We start from the raw sequence: 20,228 nt of genomic DNA, 5'->3' as shown, positions 1-20,228 counted from the left end.
AAAAAAGAATGGTCAAAATCAAAGCAGCAGAAGCCGAGATACCCTGACTTCTCGTTTGGAGTATCGGTCATACTCCAAAAATTCTAGTCACTCCCTTTTCCATATTGCAACACAGTTGTGTCTTTCATAGTTTTTCCACAGAAGCATCTACACAACTATCTCCAGTGGTTGTGTAGTACTCCTTGCGAGGATTGCCCCTGCAATCAGAGCTGAAAACAGAGGCACCACATTGCCAATAGACATTATCCTTAAACAACATCTGAGCTGTACCGGATTATTTCAATTATCGTGAGGCTGTATAATGTTTATTATAGCAGTTCGGCATGTTCTTCCTATTCAAACACTCAGACTACTCTGTGTTCAGAGCAGTCAGAGTGAATTATTATAGTTTAAAACCCAAGGACTTGTATTCACAGCACTTACACAATATGGCTATTGATGCTTTTTTCAGAGTGCTGTTGACAATGTCACACAATATTCATCTTTTTTTTTAAGGTCACTACCTGAAGCTCTGCTTACAAGCGTACAGTGAACTCCAGAGCTATTTCCACTGACTCGCCTCACTCACGTTGGTTTAACAGAGTACAGCAGCACTTACTTGACGCAGTGTTTAATTCAACCTTATAACCCAGGAGATTAAGAAGCTGTTGTAAAAGTGGCCATTGTGACGCTTGTCCCTTGCAGCAGATGTACACAATTATCCTTAAAATTGTCTGGGTAAATCACCACCTGCTCCTCTGTCAGCCCCCGCAGCTACAGGACCCTGACTGTTTCTGCTCCTGTGTTTTTTTCTTTCTTTGCTCTGTACTTCGCCACTTCTTTCCCTCCATCTCTCTATGCCTGCTCCCTTGTGGAGGGTTTGGCGCCAAACATTCGCAGCAGGAGACAGAGAAGAGACAGCAGCAACCAAGAGAAGCAGGGAATATAAGAAGATCACAGAGAGAGGCAAAGGAGGAGAACAGAGGTGTGTGTGTGTGTGTGTGTATGTGTGTGTGAGGATGGTTGACTTAAAAAAACACACAAACAAATGAGAATTGGCAGGACGGGGGGAAGTGTGTGGTGTTTGTGCCCTGGCAAACAGACAGGGGCGTTGTACTGTAAGTATTGAGGGCAAACAGCGAGACGGAAGGTAATGATAGAGGTAGAGTTTGTACAGCCGAGTAGATTTAAGAGATAGTGATAAGAAGAGAGTAGAGAGTGTTGAGCGCTCGCCTAGTGTCATGTAGTGGTTTGGCTCTACACATGTCGAGGTCCAAGGCTGACCAGCCCCACCCCGTTCCGGAGCCGGAATGACAGTTTGATTAACTGCCGAGTGCCTCGACATCCCAGAGCTCTCACAAACAAACCTCTGCCATCAGTGCATGCAGCCAGACACAGGGCAATGAGGACCCCACAGTGTTATTTACCCCTCGGGTTCGACATACGCCAGAAAGGATACTCATGTGATAATACTGTCACTCTCTTTCAGGTGCATTATTAATGAAAAAGAGCTGTAATGTCTACAGACTCCTCCGGCAGGTAGTAGCTCTTTTATATGATTTTTTTCTTCATTGAGCTTTAGCATATATCCAGAGGTAGGTGCACAACGGTTGGCTTGAATATAGTATATGAGCAAATGAAAGAACTGTATTACATCACGCTATGATGTCAACTGCAAATTGTTTCTCTTGTCCATCTTCCAAACTGTCTCACTCCCCAACCCATTCTCCAGAACCCTCCTACACTGTTCCAAAGATTGATGAAAATACAAATAAAATATACAGTAGATAGCATCCCAATATCTACATAACAGAACATATATACGGGGCGGCTGTAGCTCAGTGGGTAGAGCTGGTTGACTGGTGATCAGAAGATCACTGGTTCGAATCCTGGCTCCCCAGGGCGGGACTGAGCTACATGTCGAAGTATCCTTGAGCAAGATACTGAACCCCAAAGTTGCTCCTGATGTGCAGTTGGCACCTTGTGTGAAGGCAGCCACTGCCATCAGTAAGGGTCCTGCGATGAACTGGAGACTCATCCAGGGTGAACCCTGGCCTACGCCCATAGAGTGAAACTGGATTTGGCCCCAGTAAGCCCCGCAACCCCTCAGGGGGGAAAAAGCGGAAAAGAAAACGGAACGGAACGGAGAACATATATACAGTTATCCACAGTTCCATCCACCTTTGCTGAGTTTGAATACCAAGCATCAATGTTATAAACACAGAGTCCACCTCTCTTCGTGTTGTAGCTCAGCGCTCTGTCAGCCCGGAACACGGTCCGCTCGTTGAGTGCAACAGCTTGATCCGTGTTGTTGTTGTGGATGCAGGTCTGACAAAAATGCGGGCACAACAGTCTCTGATTTCATGTGGTTGGGCCAGCCTGAGGCTAATTTGTCCATTTCCCTTTTCGTGTGACCAGACATTAGCCAGCAGCAGCCTAAAACCAAGCTGGATTAGCATGGCTCTTATCCCGACTCTCCTCCTCTCGGGAACGGTCCAGCCGGTCAGGTTGGATGGTCAAAAGGCGCCATGGGCCGCGGTGGTTTTAGTCTGCTGCTCTTATTCCAAAGCACCTGCTTTCTTCTCCAGTGCTTTGGGCAGTATATCTGCAAAGGGCAGTAATTGTTTGAAATAAAATTACAGTTTAAAAAACCCCAAAAATTAGCATGATTTAGAGGAGCTACTGGCCACTGCATCTTCATGTTTCGTCGTGCACGAAACAAGGCACGCATAGCAATCTACATTTAGACTGGCACACATATACCAATGAACTACATCTATAGTATTTACAGTGTCTGAAGAAAAAAAAATTATTTCCCAATGCAAACCTATGGTATATGTTGGTGTACTTCCAAATGCACAGCAGAAAGCCCCTTATACAAAGTCAACGGTGCCTGCATATAGAAGACGTGACAATACATTGCAAATTATTCCCATCACATCAACTTGTGTGTGCATGTACACCTGAAGAAAGAAAAAAAGGTGGCATTAAAGTAGATTGAACAGTCTTGCATTTCTGTGTATGTATAAACACACTTCTATCCTGAAGGTACTTCTGCGATGTGTGCCAACTACAAATTAACACCACAGGTTTGAATACTAAGGGTGGAGGTTAAAAACATTGAGATACAGCATGTAATTCTGCCGTGAGCATGGCAGACACCGCATGCCAAAAGGTGTAATCCTAAAATGACTGCTCTCTAAAATGACTGATAAGATATGACGTCAAGTGGCAGCTATTAAATTTCTGTGCTTGTCTTTGCTTTTTTTATCCATCCTCACTTGGCTTTTAAGAGTTCACTGCTTCACTGGCTTCCCTGATTGAAATTGAAGTCTTTTTTCTCATTTGGAGGAACTGTCAAAGCCAAAATCCACCCAAAAAACAGCCATCTACTGATTACTCTTATTCACATGAGTTCACAGCGATCAAGCAACTAATACTCTAAAATGTGGTGTTTAATAGCCTGCGATGGAAATTCATGGCATCAGTTTGTGATGGATACTGACATTGGTGGACTGAGAATGTTTCTGTAATTGCATCCCTTTTTGTTTCATTGCGGTGCCTCTGACAGATCTGAATGCCCAAACATGTCCATAAATTCACCCTGAATACTGTTAGTGTGTAAATGAAAGACCCCATCAGCTTTATGTTCAGCAGCTCTAGGATTTGTCTCAATAACAGCACTGAAGTGACTCTGCGAGAGACAGATTCACGCTCTAAAATGAAGACTGGGCTGTGATTATATGATTATAGTAATGCTATATGTGTGTTTCCCTTCAAGTCTACAGCCTTTGGATGTCTGAACTCTTTTGTCTTTGAACAGATAAGTAAGCAGCATTTTATAGACTGAAAAGTTCTGCCACGGGAGTACGCACAACATAGAAAAATCAATCGTCTTTTCGCTAAAGTCTGCATTTTTGTGCGCAGTACTCATCAAGGAAACAATTCTTTTTATGGCATTTATTTTTTATTTCCTTTTATTCACTCTTTACAGAGGCAGTGAAAGGTGTGTTTGAAACAGTGTCTCCCTTTCATCTATTAATAGATTCATGGTTTATTGTAGGAGCCAATCACTCAAACACAACATTTGTTTATGTTTTAGGTATTAGCAGATGTAAGACGTGTGCACAAGGTCCCCTGACAAACATCTCTTTTTGCTTTCATAAGGGGTTCATTAGTGAAGCTCTTCAGCCACAGTTCAGGAGCAGCATGCATTTGTTATTCTGTTGTTGTTACACTTGCTGTGGGATTGTGTTTCTCTGTCAAGCCAGTATATCATTATCCCTTCACCCAGACGGATTAGCTTGTTGCGCAGAGCCTCTCCTCCGATATGTCTCTCTCTTGATGAGCTGAGTGGGGAAACAGGGCAGAACAAATGCTGTTAAATGCCAAAAGTGTCAGGATCTATCTCCACTGAATTCTTATGCACCACCAACCAAGTTTTTAAATGTGAATTAACAATAATCTATAACAACACGTTCTCACTCTCAGCTCAACTATTTAGGCAGATTCGTCAGTATTCATCAAGTATGACATTTTACCTACCCCTCTAGCGTCAGTTTTGATCTAATACATCATTTGCAACGCCTGGTGACATTTTCAAATTAAAGGCTTGCAACAATAAGTAATATGCGACATGCGCCTCGACTTATATAATACGGTATGCTAACAAAAGGTTCACACTGTATGACATATAAGAGAATTTTAGGCTGTTGTTAAGTTTGTCAAATGGTTGTAGTTGGTGTTAGGTTTAGGCAAAATAAACTACTTGATCACAAACGGAAACTCAAACTCCAGGCTGTGGAGGTAAAATCCGTTGAATGACCCACCTCAATGACCCCTTGGCTTGAACTTCCCTGCCCTTTATATTGCACTAGAGCAACGCTTCAAGTAGTGATGCTAGAGGCGAACCTTTACTATTAAACTTTGAAGCGCTGGGCTGACCAACAACAACCTGTCTAGACATGCTTTGACATCATTTAGTTGGATTAGAAAAAAGTTTCCTCTTTCTTTCTGCATCATGTTCTCTCACTTTCTTACTTTCCTATACACAGGTGTTCAGTGTTCTGTGCATGACACACGATTGTATTAAATCAGGCACACCTTCATTTCCATGGTGCAGCGACGTGTGATTCTCATTGTGAGTCCCCATTTCCTGTGACACCTTCCCTCGTTAGAATGTGAGTAATCACCCTAGAACGAGACCTGATTGCCCTTAGAAGTGACATTATGACGTGCGTTACAGTTCTTGCCAGCCAGATGACTACAGTGAGAAGCGTGATTGTGGAGGTTGCATCCTCTATGAGCCCATAAACATGGAGAGAGAGATTAAACTGCTGCTGGTTGTCTGATCTCATCTATTCCTAGTAGTGCTTGACTCTCCTGTCATGTACTCTATGTGTGTACTATCATGTAGCCTGCGGGTGGATGAGGTATCGACTGGAGAAAAAAAAAGCAGCCTAGTATCCCTCAGAAATGCACCAATCTAGGAAGCAATGTGACCCTTATGTAGCGAGGCGGAGAACTGGGAGTGTGGAGATCAGGATGGTGGATGAGCATCCTGGCAATTAGTATAAGCACACTCACCACTATCTTTCTGTAACTGTAACCAAGAAGTTAAGTTGCATGATCTTATTATTTTTTTGTGTTTTGTGCCCTTCATTGTTTGTTTCTGTTTTTTGTTGTATTTGCAACATGACTAAAAGAAGCCCGACAGGGCAAAAACACAAGTGGTGACGTTCAGGCAGGTTATAAATAAACCTCCAGACACAGCTGAATGAACCTACCAGTGGACCCTCACTGCATCGAGATTTTTCCACTTACCAGGCAAGACACTGACTCAAGCTATCATCTCAAGGCACTGGAAAGAAAACAAAAAGTAAAAAAAACAACACAATGCCCAAAACAGACGGAACTCGTCTAAAGAAAAAAATCTAAATAAAAAAAAACTCATCAAATCCTTATACCTAAACGACTGAACAGGTAGATTGTCAACGTTCCTAAAACAACATTAACGTTGCTGCTTCGTCACACACTCACAGTTTGGTTAGGTCGAGGCTAACATTGTTGTTTGGGTTAAAATCACTACGTTACTTCTGTAACTCCCCTCACAGACATACCCTACGTTATATTATGTATGGGACGTTACTTCACTAAATCAGTAATTTACAAAAACTTACCGTTGACTTCTCGTTGCACACTGGACGCGAACAACTGTCTCCTGAAGGCATAACCCGACCTTCCATCCCTCACTTCCTCTTTTGCAGCTATAATGTTTACTCCAGCCACCAGAGGCCACCACCTAACAACAAATGTAAACATAGTTTCATTTTTTACCCAAAACATGTCCATCATAGTGGATTTTAGGGGTGTTCCAACAAGGGTAGCTCACGATTCGATTCGATTTCGATCATGGGAGCTTCGATTCTTCGATTTTTCTTAATAATGATTGTCGATTAGATTCGATTATTGGTGCCACGATTCTTCGATTATTGCGATTTTTAATGCTTTTTTCCATACAAGATTGATTTTGTCTTCATCTGTGGCTACATTTGTAAATAAATAGCCTATCAATTAACTCAGTTCCTCTAAAACTGCACTCATTAAGTAAATTACAAGGTTTTTTGAACATTTGACTTGTAATTTTCAAAGACACAAAATATTTTATTTTATGACTATGTAAACATTTGCACTTTGACCTACTTAACTTTGACCAGGGAAAGCTTCACTTGCACGAGAGCCCCCTCTATTGGCAGAAAACACTGAAAACAGCAAATCGTGTAGGTCTTGTCAGCCGTCTTGTTTGCTCTCTCATAAAATCCAAAGTGCTTCCACATGGTTGCAGTGAACCCCGGTGGCGAGAGAATCGGCTGCTCTTTGGGGACTGCTGTTGCCATTTTGCAAAGAAACTAACGTTACTGCTCGGTCTTGCGGCAAAGCATCAACGCTAATTAATCGATGCCAAAAAGTCACGCGATGCATCGCCACATCGATGAATTGCACCCACCTCTAGTGGATTTAGGGATAAATAGTGGACAGTCCTCTAATGCTGTAGAGGTATGAGTTCATAGTTCCAAGCCAAATAATCTGTTCACAGTTTATTAGTGGTTACTTGAGTGTGCATCTTATTTTCATTATTTTTCACTGTAATGTTCCGCATCACATCTTTGATCCATTGGTTACAGCCTTCCATTTAATTGAGCAACCTACTTATAAAGCCCAGTACATAACTGAACTAATGACTTCTCTCTCTGTGCAATGCATGCACTTTTCCTATGCTGGAATAATAGCTGGTCCCAGGTATGCTGCGGGGTATTCGATTGAACACAAATTACTTGAGCGATATGCATACTGCCGACAGTTAAGGCACAAAAGAACTCTTTGCAAGAACAGGGAATCCAGCAGAACCAGCAAGTCCTTCATCCTGTCGGTTCTTATTGTGTTTTGTGCCGCTTTTTACCTTAAATTCGGAAGCCGACTTAAAAGAATAATATAGCAGCATTGAACTGATTGTCTTCGCAAAACATTTGGTTCTAGCAGGCTGGTGATGTTGTGACCACGCTCGAAGGGCTAGTTGGTTGAACTGCTGTAGCTGTCTACTCCCACCTAGTATTCTGTTCACCACCATATTTTTCCGTTCAGTTCAATTAAAAGTTATTGAAGAGGGAAATAAAAGCTCTCCTGGCTGTCTGCAAACTCGTTAGCTCGGCTTGGAATGAGACAATAAATACAAATACTTCATTCTGAAGACCTATTTGTACAGTCGAGTCTATTCAACACCATTTTAGGAGGAAGGAGGTTAAAGAAAAGGTGTGCACTCTCAAACTGGCTTGCTGGTGGTCAACTTTGAAAATCTCTGCAGATTTATTTTCAGATGCCCTTTAGCTGGTTGGTCCAGCCTTGCCCCCCACGTGAGCTAGATGTATTTAAAAGTTTGCAATTTACCATCTTAGCACGTAACAGACTTTCTTGTTCACTTACGACGCACCATATTTGCCATACGTCCATGTGCTCCTAATTTTTTTTGCGTGAGGGAGTCTGTGTTAGTGACTAAAAGTGATTTTCAGTAAATAACCCGGCTAAACTTTTGGCCATTTTACAACCTGTCTGGCTTCTCTGCAGTGATGTCACCTTGTTCCCAGAAGTCAGCCATTACCCAAGTAGCAAGAAAAAGCCCACAAGAGAGCAAAGCCAGTTTTATCCTTTGAGAGAGAGACAGAGAGAGAGAGATATGAGACAAGAAAAATTGATTCACTAAGTGCACCTCATTCATGCTCTCTTTCTCATCTCATTCACGCCATTTCCTTTGACCTCAGTCGCGCAATAAACTACAGAGACACACACTCACGCATACGCACTGTGCCCAAAAGTAGGAGATGAGAGTGAGAATCAGGCCCGCACGGGGTCCAGCATTTCGCTCTGGATTGGAACACTGAGTGATGATGACCAACCAAGCATGAACCACCACTTAACCAGCTCCCCCCCCCCCCCTCCAGAGTCAGAGAGAGATGGTGTTCGTGAAAAGCTTCGTCAATGAAGCATTCAAGCTTCCGTCGCCTGCCTGAAACAGGTTTCCCTCATCACAGCAACACTGGGGCACCGCAGGGTCAGTGAAAAAAAACCTCAAAAACATTACATCTGAGTTTGGCTTTTCAGGACTTTTGGAAACGCTTTAAAGACGTTCAACATGATTTGCATCAGTAAACGAGCAGCATCTTGACCTTTTTGTTTTCCCCCTAACATTTCACATCTTCCACGGAAACACATCAGAGGATTGACAGTCGGGGAATGTCAACTAGTTTTGCTTACACTTGAGTGTCACCAAAATGTTAAGCACCCGACGAACGTTTTTCTCTCTCCGGCAGCGTTGGATCTCCACCAATATTTAAACTTCAACTGGTGGAACAGTAATGAAAGAGACTACAGCCACCGTCTACAGAGCAGCGTTCAATTTTGAGGAAGAATACAAATTGTGAGCCGGGAGGGATTACTGTGCATGCGTGTGGTGTTGTGTATGCGTGCCTGTAGGTGTGTGTGTGTGTGTGTGTGTGTGTGTGTGTGTGTGTGTGTGTGTGTGTGTGTGTGTGTGTGTGTGTGTGTGTGTGAGTGTGTGTGACAGGCTTGAAAAGGAAGACAAATGTTCAGCAGCTTTTTGAGGCCAATGATTTCATTCAGGAAACAGCACTGAGGGATATTCTGGGGGCCTGTGTGTGTGTGTGTGTGTGTGTGTGTGTGTGTTGGGGGGGGGGGGATGGAAAAGTAAGAATCCAGATTGGGAGTGCAAACAGAAGAAACGTGTAATTACGATATGTCTGTGACTGTAACTAAATCCATTGTCTCTGGAGCATTTTCTTCTGATTTTCTGAGACTTTAACTGTTGTAATTTTGATGAAATAATCCCCTGGACTCCTGTTGCTGCACAGTAGCGCATTAAATCATGCTCTCTCTCTTCCCCCCCTCCACCAACCCCCCCGGACAAGCCCAGAGAGAGCTGTGCGTCTGACAGAATACTCCCCCATCACCACCACAAGCTGCTGCTCAGTGGAGGAGCGAGCAGGGCTGCGTGCGCTTCTCCCTCCCTCTCTCTCTCTCTCTCTCTCCTTCTCTCTTTCTCTTTCCCTCTTTCGCCCTCTCATTTCTCTCTTTCTCTCTTTCTCTCTCCCTCCAAAGTCTCTGACAAACAGCAGCCTTCTGAGAGCGCAGAGGCGCGTTTAGGCTCATTCACTGTGACCACAGCGGGCACCGATGTTCAGAGCGCGCATCAGCCTCCCTCCAAAATGTGCCAGTGCGACTCATCCGGATCAAAAGCGAGACCGGGCTCCCTCGCCGAAGCCGGGAAGCTGTTCCTGAAGCACACCACGCTGCATGGCTTGAGGCACATCTTCATCAGCGGCTCCTACCCGCGGAGAGTTGCGTGGCTGCTGGCTTTCCTGGCGGCTCTGGCGCTGCTCTTCACCTGGTCCTCCAACAGAGTGCGGTACCTGCTCTCCTCGCCCGTGTACACCAAGGCGCACATGGTGTACGCCAAGCGGCTCGTTTTCCCCGCCGTCACCATCTGCAACCAGAACCTGCTGCTCCCGCGGCGCATGAAGAAGACGGACATATTCAGCGCGGGGAGGTGGCTGGGACTTTTCGGGAGGAACTGGCAGGTGTCGCCCGCTGCGAGGGACGCGCTCACACCTTTGCGCGGCGACGGCGGAGGGAGCGCGGGGGGAGAGCCGCCCTGGTCCCCGCTGTCTCGGATCCTGGACTTCAACCACTTTCTGCCTCCTCCGCGGGAGTCCCAGCCGTCCATGAGGCAGCTCCTGGACCGGCTGGGACACCAGCTGGAGGAGATGCTGCTGTACTGCCGCTACCAGGGAGAGCTGTGCGGGCCGCGCAATTTCAGCACCGTGAGTGTGTCGCCAAAGTTCAGCTCTTTGTGTTTCACTCCCCCACACCCCCCTCCCAACAGGTTGATGCAGCTTTTAAAGATGGATGTAGCACTTTCAATTATCAGCCAGAGCCCAGGGGGTTGAACTCTGTGTTCGCAATTTACCGTAAGCATCGTTCACGTGTTGTCTCTGTAATTAATGTGCTTTGAACACATGCAATCACCAGACTGGACACAGGCGCATTCCTCTGCACCGTTGCTGGGTAATGCGCCTCAGTAGTTCAATTAACTCTCTCTCCCTCTCTCGCTCCCTGCACCCCTCAAGCTCTCCCCATATAAATGCCACCATAATATTTCTATATGGACTTGTGCTGCCTTGCACTCCTTAGCAGAGATTTATCTTGCATAATTGGATTTCAGCTCATAATCTATCTCCATATTCCTGTAGCTTTCCTAATTTGGCTGACTGGACAACAGAGGAGTTGGTGCGATGTGTGCCCTTTGAGATGTATTACAGAAAAGCATCTGTGTCTTCTCTCTGTGTCACTGTTGGGAACTGCAGCTGTGAGTTCCTCACAAGAATAATATCAGAAGTTGTATAATTTCATCAGAGGTGATTGTAAAAAAAAAAAAAAAAACATCAGTCTTCTGCATTCACCATATGGTCTGAAGGGGTCCCTCCTGTGTCGTCCAACACTGCTGGTATCGATGTGTGTACAATCCTGTGCTCACGAGGGGCCAATCTGCCCCTAATGAAGACTTTTGATTCATTTAGCAACGCTTTACAAAGCTCACCGACACACGGTGATGGAACGCAGTTAGTGCTGGCCTCGTTGGTAAACGGCAGCCCCATTGATCGCACTCCATCATCGCCTGGAGAACAATGTGAACGCCGAACGCCTCTCTCTCCCACCTCATTACCCAAATTTGTTTTCAGTTAAGTAGATTTTCTTCTGCTGTTTGAAAACACAGTTTGATGTTTGGGGAGTCAGGTTTTTTTTTTTTTTATGCCGCTTGCAGTCAGCAAGACCGAGGGTTATTTTATGTTTTGAGGGAATTTTTATAATTTGAAACTGCTTGCCTCAGTGGCAGCCCCCGGTCTCTGTGTCATCAAACCGTATCCACAAATAATGCATCAAAGAGATGCTTTTATTTCTTCACCAATTTCAATCTGGAACCACAGAACAAGTTATCACAGTCAAACACATTTTCTCCTACCACCATCTTTAGGAAAGCTTCATGTCTTCTTAAGGGTGACCAAGCAACAGCAAGCTATTCCAGAGATAAACATAATGCCGATGCCTGAGTTTTGGGGATATGTGCTGGTGCATTGATAATCGATGATGTCCTGCTTGGCCTTGGGGCAGGCAAGAAGAGCCGCCGGCATCAGTCAGACCAATAGAATCAGTCACACTTGAGAGGTGAGGTGTGGAGGAGGAAGGAAAGCCTGTCTACATACAATAGGTTTCAGGACTTATTGACTTCTGTGCAGCCCCGCTTAACCCCCACCCCTGCTCCCCCATGTTACTGGGACTCTCCGGAAACTCTATGAATTTGGTACACTGGCCTCATCAATCCATCCTTCCCTCCATGCAGCTGCTACATCCTTCTTTATCCGTGCCTCAACAACACACATGCTTAATTGTCATCCGGCAGGCCTCTCCTCACTTGCGGGTCCTAGACATCGATTTTGGCGACAAAATCCATTCGAGAACATCCAGTCAGCTTCTGTCCCTCCTGTGCACCCTATTGATTGACAGCCCTCAGCCCAATTTGCTTAAATCTTACTGTGAAGTCTAGCTGAAGGTGTATTTACTCTCTGCATGTGCTGTCTGGATAATCATGGCTTCTTCTTTTCTTGTCGATTTCGTGGATTAAATGCAAGCGCCCTGACAAACCAGGCCGAAAGTCGGCTGTTGGCCATCAATAAGCATGTGTTGCCCTAGCTGTTGTGGTGTGTCCGGCACCATTGGCACCAGCTAGCACTTGTAGGAGGATATGTGGACCAATTGAGCATGTACAATCGCCGATGGAGCTCATGGGAGATGAGAATCAGCTCATGAGAGATGAGAATACTTTCGATTGGCTCTTCAATTAAGCAAATCAGTGTAGGATGTAGGAAGAGATCCATAATTTCACCCTTATTTCTCCTTTTTTCACTTCACTTATTTTCACTTCACCCTCCAGTGCTGTTTGTTCCCTTTTAATTAAACATTTTCTCAATTAAAAGTGTCTGCCTAAGCGTGAGTGGTGTCCAAAAAGTTGAGTTATTGTAACAGCTTCCATTTCTGATTGACAAGTAAGTACAGACTACTGCCACCTAATGGCATGGTGAGGTATTTCCTTCCACACAGTTGGCTGTCAACTATAATCTTTGTTTTGTGCTCAAGTGCCGCTTTTTGGCCAAGACACAGGCGTCAGGCGACGCAACAGTCAACCTTTCTCGCCACCAGTTCTTTGACATACGTTTGGTGTATCTGAGATCTTTGGTGTACCAAAGAGGTACAAAAAATCCTGCACTTAAACTCTTAAACTTTGCTTAAAACAACAACAACAAAAAACACAGCTTATAGCAACAACTGTGGATTTATGAAATCGATATGTATTTGATTTAACTTGAGAAAATAATCTTTACAAGATAATAAACGTGGCATCACACGAATGTTGTTTCCTCGATTTCCATATTATGTGTAACGTTAATCAGAGATCAGGAGTGACACGCCATTGTGCATAGATGTCGTCTTGACAACTGCAGCAACTGATTTAATCTGAGAATGTCAGAACAAGAGGTGCCCATTATCGATCAAGTTCTACTTCAATCAAGATCTAACACTGGCAGAAATTGCGTCGTGGCTTTTGCGTCGTGGCTTTCTCTTCGAGATAACATCAGCTCAGTCCTCGTCGTGTAAGATGACGACCGTCTCGGCTGCAGCTTCACAGGCGAGTGCACTTCAGTGATCTTGCTGATCAGTGAAGTACGTGTAACTGCGCTGCTCAATTATGAATCCCTCCCGACAGTCATGACAGCGATGATGAAGGCTGGAATCACGTAATGATACAAATTTCTTGAGTCCTCCATAATTATCCCAAGAGCTCGAGAAAACAAGTCATGTTCTCGTGACAAATTATCCCATTATCTTTAGAATTCTGCCTCTTGTTTTCTGGAGATAATGAGATAAAGTAACACCCCCCCCCCCCCCGTTATCATGAGAACACAAGCCTTGTTATCTTGAGATAAGGTAGTAATGAACTTGTGTTGCGATAAGGGCATTAAAAAATAATTACGAGCATGGCTGCTCTCGACATCTATGCCATTGCAAACTTGTTGGCAGAGACATGGAGCAACATCAGTGTTCATTTGGAATCACTTTTCTGGCCAGCCAATGAATCCAATATCCACTCATCTTGGAGCCTGGTTTTGTTCTCCACCACATCCTTCGGGAAAAATATGGCCCTTTAGGTAGTTTACAGTAACTTAATCAGAGCTTTTATATTTTAAACAGCCACCTGCTCTGTTCTGCTCTGAAAACTGCTGATGAGAGTCGGAGAGAGTGAGTTAAACCAGAACGGTTGCAGACCGGATAGAGAGGGACCGGAGTGATAATCGCTTCAGATGACTGCTTTCACATGTATTGATTTCACTGACTTAACGGCAGAAAAACACTGTTTCATCTACCAGCAGGAGCACCATTTGACCATAAAGTAGTGCAACCATTCGCATTTATGTAACAGCTGAGGATACTTCGACTCTTTCTGGCTGGAAAAAAAAAAACTCTCTCTCCTCTGCCGCTACGCTTTCTGCTCACATCTGCTGAATGAAAACTAGTCGGAGGCGTCCTGTGTAGTGCAACAGTTGGACAGAATAATCCCCTACAACATAATTTCCTATGATAAATATCACATATGTAATGGTGGATAAACAGTCTCACTTCATGGTTAATATAGTAGCTTTTCTGGATCTTTTCACGCCATTCCTCATCTGCTGGGTTGAGTTTGCTCACCCGCCAATTTGATCTTGATTCCATGACTCTGAGCGGCTTCCCACCCATATTGCCGTAAAAAGTTGAAGATTAACGTTAATTCTTGACCTTGGAAACTGCTGTTGACAAAAGCAATCCAACCATCTGCTGATGAGGAGCGTGAGGCGTGCATGAAGGCTACAAAACGACTGCTAAATGTACCTCGAGACAAGATTGCTTCTGTGAGGGATTTGAGAAGATTGCCGTCGTGTTCGGTTGGTGTTGAATCTTGTTTAGAGATGTTCTTGTTGATATGTGTGGAAAGTTTTTGCTTTGGGTGTTTTTTTCTAGCATAAAATGTTTCTTGCATTTTGTTACACCCTCCATACAGGTGAAGTCCAATGACTGAGTAGATACACCAGATGAGTAAACCTCCACACTTCATCGTAGACTCATCAGTTAATGTATTTGCTGACCATAAACCAATTACATTAAACACTCTGAGTACATCAACAAACCGTTTTTTCAGCTGAGTTGATTCGGCGCCAAGTCAAACCCAGACAATCTTTAATAGGTGCGTGTTTTTGTCACTGTCAACAACACATTGCACCTCTGTGCTCAGCTTTGATGGAGCGGAGGGGGGGAAAGTGGTTCCCTGGCAACTTTAGGGAACAGCTTGTGCATCCTTGTCACATTGTCATGTGAAGGATAGCCGAGGGCCATCTCAACAGTCTCGGGCTGTATGTCCGTGAATTATTTATCGAAGAAGAGATATGGTGACATTTCCACAACCTGCGAGAGCGGGAGAGGGTGATGTCTCTCTCAGTGCTTTTCCTCATAGGTGGCATCGATTTAAATGTTTAATTTTTGTGTTTACAAGTTTGGAGGAAACAGTTGTTCTCATTTTAAATGTATAGGGCTCAATGGTAAGCCAAATGTAAGACCAGATTTAGGAAAAAGCTGCTTAGTTGTTACAAATATACATATTTGAGCAACAAGGTCAACAGCAAGTTTTAGAGCCATTTCATGCCGCCTTGATTGCGCTACATAATTTAGAAGTAATTATTTTAATATTTGACTTCAAGGTTTTGTCTTAAGGCTTTTTTTTTGAGGGGGGGGGGGTTGCTGCCTCCAGTAAAAGTTTGCGCTTTTCGAAAATAAAACAGTTCTCTTGCTGAATTCTTAAGAGGCTTTCGGAAATTTTACGCTTCACAAATGCAAAACAACACTGAACAAAACAGACAGGCTGTTCGATAGAGAGTCACGAAGAAACATGTTGAGACTGAGAGCAAACCTCAAAGGCACAGAACACGATGAAGATCCTGACTCCCCAAGGTCACCACAGAGGCACCCACTGCTGCTGCTCTTCACTCAATGCAGCCAGAACAATCTCCTGGTTACCACAGCAACTCTGACTACAGGCCTCCTGCAGTCAATCACCACATTATCAACACATACACACAGATGGCAAGCAGGGGCGCCTGCACACATGTACACAAGTACTGTCTGCGCACGCACTCTCCCATATGAGCCTGCCCATTCATACTGTCGTACGAGTGCGTGCGTGCATGCTTGGGTGCGTTTGTGCTGAAAAACCCTCACGCACGCTCTCCACACAATCGCGAACAATCTTATCGCTGTTTTCATGATGTGTATCTGCCAAATGGTTTTTCTCTTTTCATTGTGAGCAGCATTGCCTCTTTCTCTGCATGTTGAAACTTGTCTCCTAAAGAATCAGTCTGGGTAAGCTGTAAAAAGGCAAAACCTTGAAAAGAAAATTGTCCCTAAAGAAATAGTTGATTTTAGATTTTTTTGTGAAGTGTGGCTTGTGTGGCTGCTGCAGGGTCACACAGGGAAAATCTGTCTTAGACTGAGAGCAACAACCTTTTTTTACTGAAGGTTTAAGCCTCTCTTACCCTCAAATATTTTGTGCTGCTGACGCGGGTGGCGCCATTATATCATTCAATTTCCTTGCCTTATGTTCCAAAGAGTAATGGTAAACAGTGATCTGATTATGGGGAGTGGCGACTCGTGGACTAAGATGGATTTAAGGGGCATTTTTATTGATGTTTGTATCCTGCTCTGGAGTCGCAGCACATAGGCGGGCGCGTCGCAGGCACTGCTTTTGACTCAGTTTTTTTCCACTTATGCACTCCAAAGGTCACATCTCATATTGTGTAAGAATATCAGAAGCCTTTTACTACATTTCCACCAGTTTGTGTCCTAAAAGCTCCCATAAGAACGCACCATGGGAGGCCATCCATCCTGATGCACACTCTGTTCTCTCTCCCATACTCCACTGAGCAGGAGTCACATTATGCTAACTTTTCCTTTGTGAGACATGGCGGCAGTATTTTCGTCTCTCTGTGCATCTGGTGTTTGTGACATTTGAGTAATTTGTCATGAAGTGCTAATATCTGACTCATAAGTCACCCATGTAATAAACGCCTCCTTATGTGCTCCCAAGGTCCTCACAATGCATTCAGAAGAAATACAGCTTCAACACTTTTAGTCAGCCTCAGCACATACGAAAAAAGGTTTTTTTGTTGAAAAACTATCTGTACTGTGATGTAGTTATTTGTACTGCTATCGTACAAAGAAGCCTTATCTCCATTGAATGTTGTGAGAGCAAAGAGTAGAGGACAGAAAAGAGGAGACTTATTACGGTTATTATGTTTCGGCTCCTATGGTTTTCTCCTCTATGAGCGGCTCCTTCACTTCCTTTTACCATTTCCTCATATGAATGTCAAAATGTCGAAGGTTAATTATAAGTTAATTGTGAGCTAGGATGCTTTGATACAGGGCTCGCAATCATGTGAATTGACAACAAAGTAGAGGAACGTATTATTTTGGATCCTGGCCACGGCTTTCCATTTCCTAATGTCTGTGATTCGATTATACATCCATTAGTTTACTGGCAATCACGTGTTTGCCAATAGGTCACATTTCGCCCCTTTTGCTCTATAGTAGCTGTCCAGCAGATGCTACTGTACGATATATATACCTGATTTACTAATAAGACACACTGGCTCCAGGCGTGTAACCAGAGGGCAGATGTAGTCGGGATTTGACGAGACTGCACCGTGTTCAATGAATTACAAGTATCTGCAGGTTTGTTTCATACTGTGGAAATAAAAGTGGAACTGCAGCATGATCTGCCCTCGTTCTTTCAAGGTGCTTTGACTCCATTTTGAAAAAGACGAAGAATGCACTCATTGATCGTTTCATATTCATCAATTAGACAAATTTTAATAAATAAGCCAAACATTCACTGGTTCCGGCTTCTTCACATTTGCTTTCCCGTTAAATATAACATTTTGGGGTTTTGGACTGTTACATTGACAAAAACAATTTCGGTCAGCTATGGGCAACTTTGGTAGGTGATGGGCATATAGGACATTTTTATGGAACAGTCACAAAATCCTGTTAATTGTAGATTGAAGTAATGTGGGGTTATGCTAAGTATTTCTACTAAATTGGCATATGACGATGCCTGCAGTAACACATTGTGATGGACAGTGACAGCATTGTTGGTGGGGGTTGGCTACTATGTGTTTTTTGAATTTGAGGTAGTGTGTCCCATCAGAGTTGCCATAAGGCGAAAAGCCAGGACCAGACACGGGGAAGCTGAACAGGGAAACTGACAAAGACAGCAGGGAGCTGACTATAAACTATAAACACCAGGATCGATTAAATTATAGGACAAAGGTGAACACAGAAAGGGGGGCAGGCAAATCACACAAAGGGAGGAAATAAAAAGCAAAATATGGCATAACTCAAACTATGACAATTTGATTATATTTAGGCCTGTAACAAAACATTGTTTTCAAAATCAATTGATCTGCCAATTATTTTCTTGCTCAACTGATCATCATTTGTTCTGTAAAAACCTTCCAGGGCCCAAAGTGATGTTTTGAAATTCTGTCAAAAAAGTCCTCATGTTTCAGAATCTTGAACCAATGAGTGATTGCGGGTTTGCTTAAAAAATACAGATTTTGTTTAGTTAGTTATCACAACAGTTGTTGTTTAATATTTTGTCCACCAACTCATCAATTAATCGACTGAATCAATTAATCTAATTATTTCACTTCTAATCACAATTATCACTTTTATGTTATCAGTCTGTATTTGGAGATACAAAAAGAACTACTTTGATGCCAGTTGTTATTTTGCATGAGATAACTCAGGCACAGGATATCCCACTCAGAAATAAAAGTCATGTCACATTCACTCAAGCGCATACTGTATCATGCATCACTGAGAGGGGTGAGGGCCCAGTTTGTCAACAGCATCTCAACACAGAGACCTCTGAGGTCTGCCACTGACAGCCTAACAAGAGCAGGTTACTGTAGGTGATTTTCAGCTGCTCTTAAAACAATCTCCTGCTCGGCACAACCTTCATCTCCACTTCACAAAGAACAAGCATATATAGCTGCAGACTCCGATGTTACTTGGGTCAGAACTGAGCTTAAGACGGACTCTTTCCTGTCTTCTTTTTCTGTCTGTATTTGCTGAAATACCCAGATTTTTCTCTTTGTGTATTTCAGATATTCACGCGCTATGGGAAGTGCTACACCTTTAATTCAGGCCAAAATGGACGACCCCTCCTGGTAACGATGAAGGGTGGGATGGGCAACGGCCTGGAGCTGATGTTGGATATCCAGCAGGATGAATACTTGCCTGTGTGGGGAGAGACTGGTGAGCTCGCCTGGAGGTTACTGCACAGGAAACATCCCATTCACAGTTCTGTACACCTCAGCTAAAACCACAAGATGAGTGTTTCTGTTTGCCCCACAGCATTAGAAAGAGATGTTTTTGATCAAATAAACAGGAAAGTAACCATTTATTTCCAGTGTTGGTGCTTTCAGAAATCGTTCACAGGGGTTCCCCCCCAATCCCAGCGAGAGAGGCCTGACTACAGTCAGTTTTGCACCTGAAATATTAAATCCTGTACTTTTCTCTACACTTAAATTAATTATGAGTGATGATCCTGAAAAATGCAGGCTTTGATCATTTTAAATGAACCTGCTGTGTAAAAGGAATAGTATCGACTAATGCCTATAAAGACGGACGAATATTGATCAGGAAAATTTTATTTCATTGTAATATAATTGTATCACTTGTCAGTAACACTTCAAGTCCACATAAATCAGACAAGCAGAACCATTTGCCAGATATAAAATCAATGGTGGCTACAGCCTCTTCGATTCAACACAGCTGAGTCTGCTCTGCGCTGCTCCAGGAGACCCTGAAACTCCGATTTTAAATGCAGCTGCATATGTTGCCGCATGTTTACATCAATATTTGATATGCACAAGGAATGCAAAGAGACAGTTCGCCATGGTCACAGAAACACTGTGCTCACGCTCGTCATAAAACATGAAGCAGAAAGCACACCGTTGATATTTAAACGCTAAGCTGCATCTACTCAAAGCCTAAATTATTAAATGATTTTAATAGATAATGTTCTTTATGTAAGGTTATTATATAATTCAAGACTTTTACAAGAGGAAAGAGGTGAAAAGATACGGATGCAGTAATTATAGTCCATACATAGTCATGTGCTTGCTGTCATTAATAATTTAGTATTGTTTATGTTATTGTCGGAGTCACTTTCAGTACTGAATCAAATCAACATCACACAATTTTGTTTGCTCATTGTTTTTTAAGGTGACTGGTTTGCTGTTTTCTACTTATTTTGTAGGCAATGCTCGATATTACTTTACTACAATACTATTAAATATGTGAAAGTCAGCGAAAACATCAACCAAAGATCCCTTAAATATCAGACTTTTTTGGTGTTTTTTTAAATGAGGCTTTGGTCATTAATGCCAAAATGATGCAGCTTGGCTATTGATTAGTCCCATAATAAAAGCATTTATTACCCGTTTGTTTAATCTGGCTGGATGCCCTGTAGC

General features: G+C 43.3%; 1 protein-coding gene and 1 long non-coding RNA gene across 4 annotated transcripts in view; one reads left to right on the top strand and one right to left on the bottom strand.

Annotated features, from left to right (window-relative positions):
- Positions 1-20,228, top strand: part of asic1b (acid-sensing (proton-gated) ion channel 1b) — a 169,832-nt gene that overhangs the window by 128,329 nt on the left and 21,275 nt on the right. For 2 of the 3 annotated variants that reach the window (XM_030420229.1, XM_030420227.1), the window contains one exon: positions 18,858-19,008. In XM_030420229.1, the coding sequence (XP_030276089.1) occupies positions 18,858-19,008 (151 nt within the window). Of the gene's footprint in view, positions 1-9,482; positions 10,371-18,857; positions 19,009-20,228 lie in introns of those variants that run through there. The other variant, XM_030420228.1, reaches the window with a different exon arrangement.
- On the bottom strand, positions 4,004-6,228 carry LOC115583419 (uncharacterized). Its single transcript, XR_003984361.1, has 3 exons — positions 6,159-6,228; positions 5,803-5,839; positions 4,004-4,328 (listed from the first exon to the last, which is right to left on the bottom strand). It is a non-coding gene; the product is annotated as an uncharacterized LOC115583419 (long non-coding RNA).

This window comes from Sparus aurata, chromosome 6 (genome assembly GCF_900880675.1).
Source record: "Sparus aurata chromosome 6, fSpaAur1.1, whole genome shotgun sequence".
In the NCBI taxonomy this organism is placed as follows: Eukaryota; Metazoa; Chordata; class Actinopteri; order Spariformes; family Sparidae; genus Sparus; species Sparus aurata.
The sequence above is the reverse complement of the archived record's forward strand: the minus strand, read 5'-3'. Positions and strand labels throughout refer to the sequence as shown.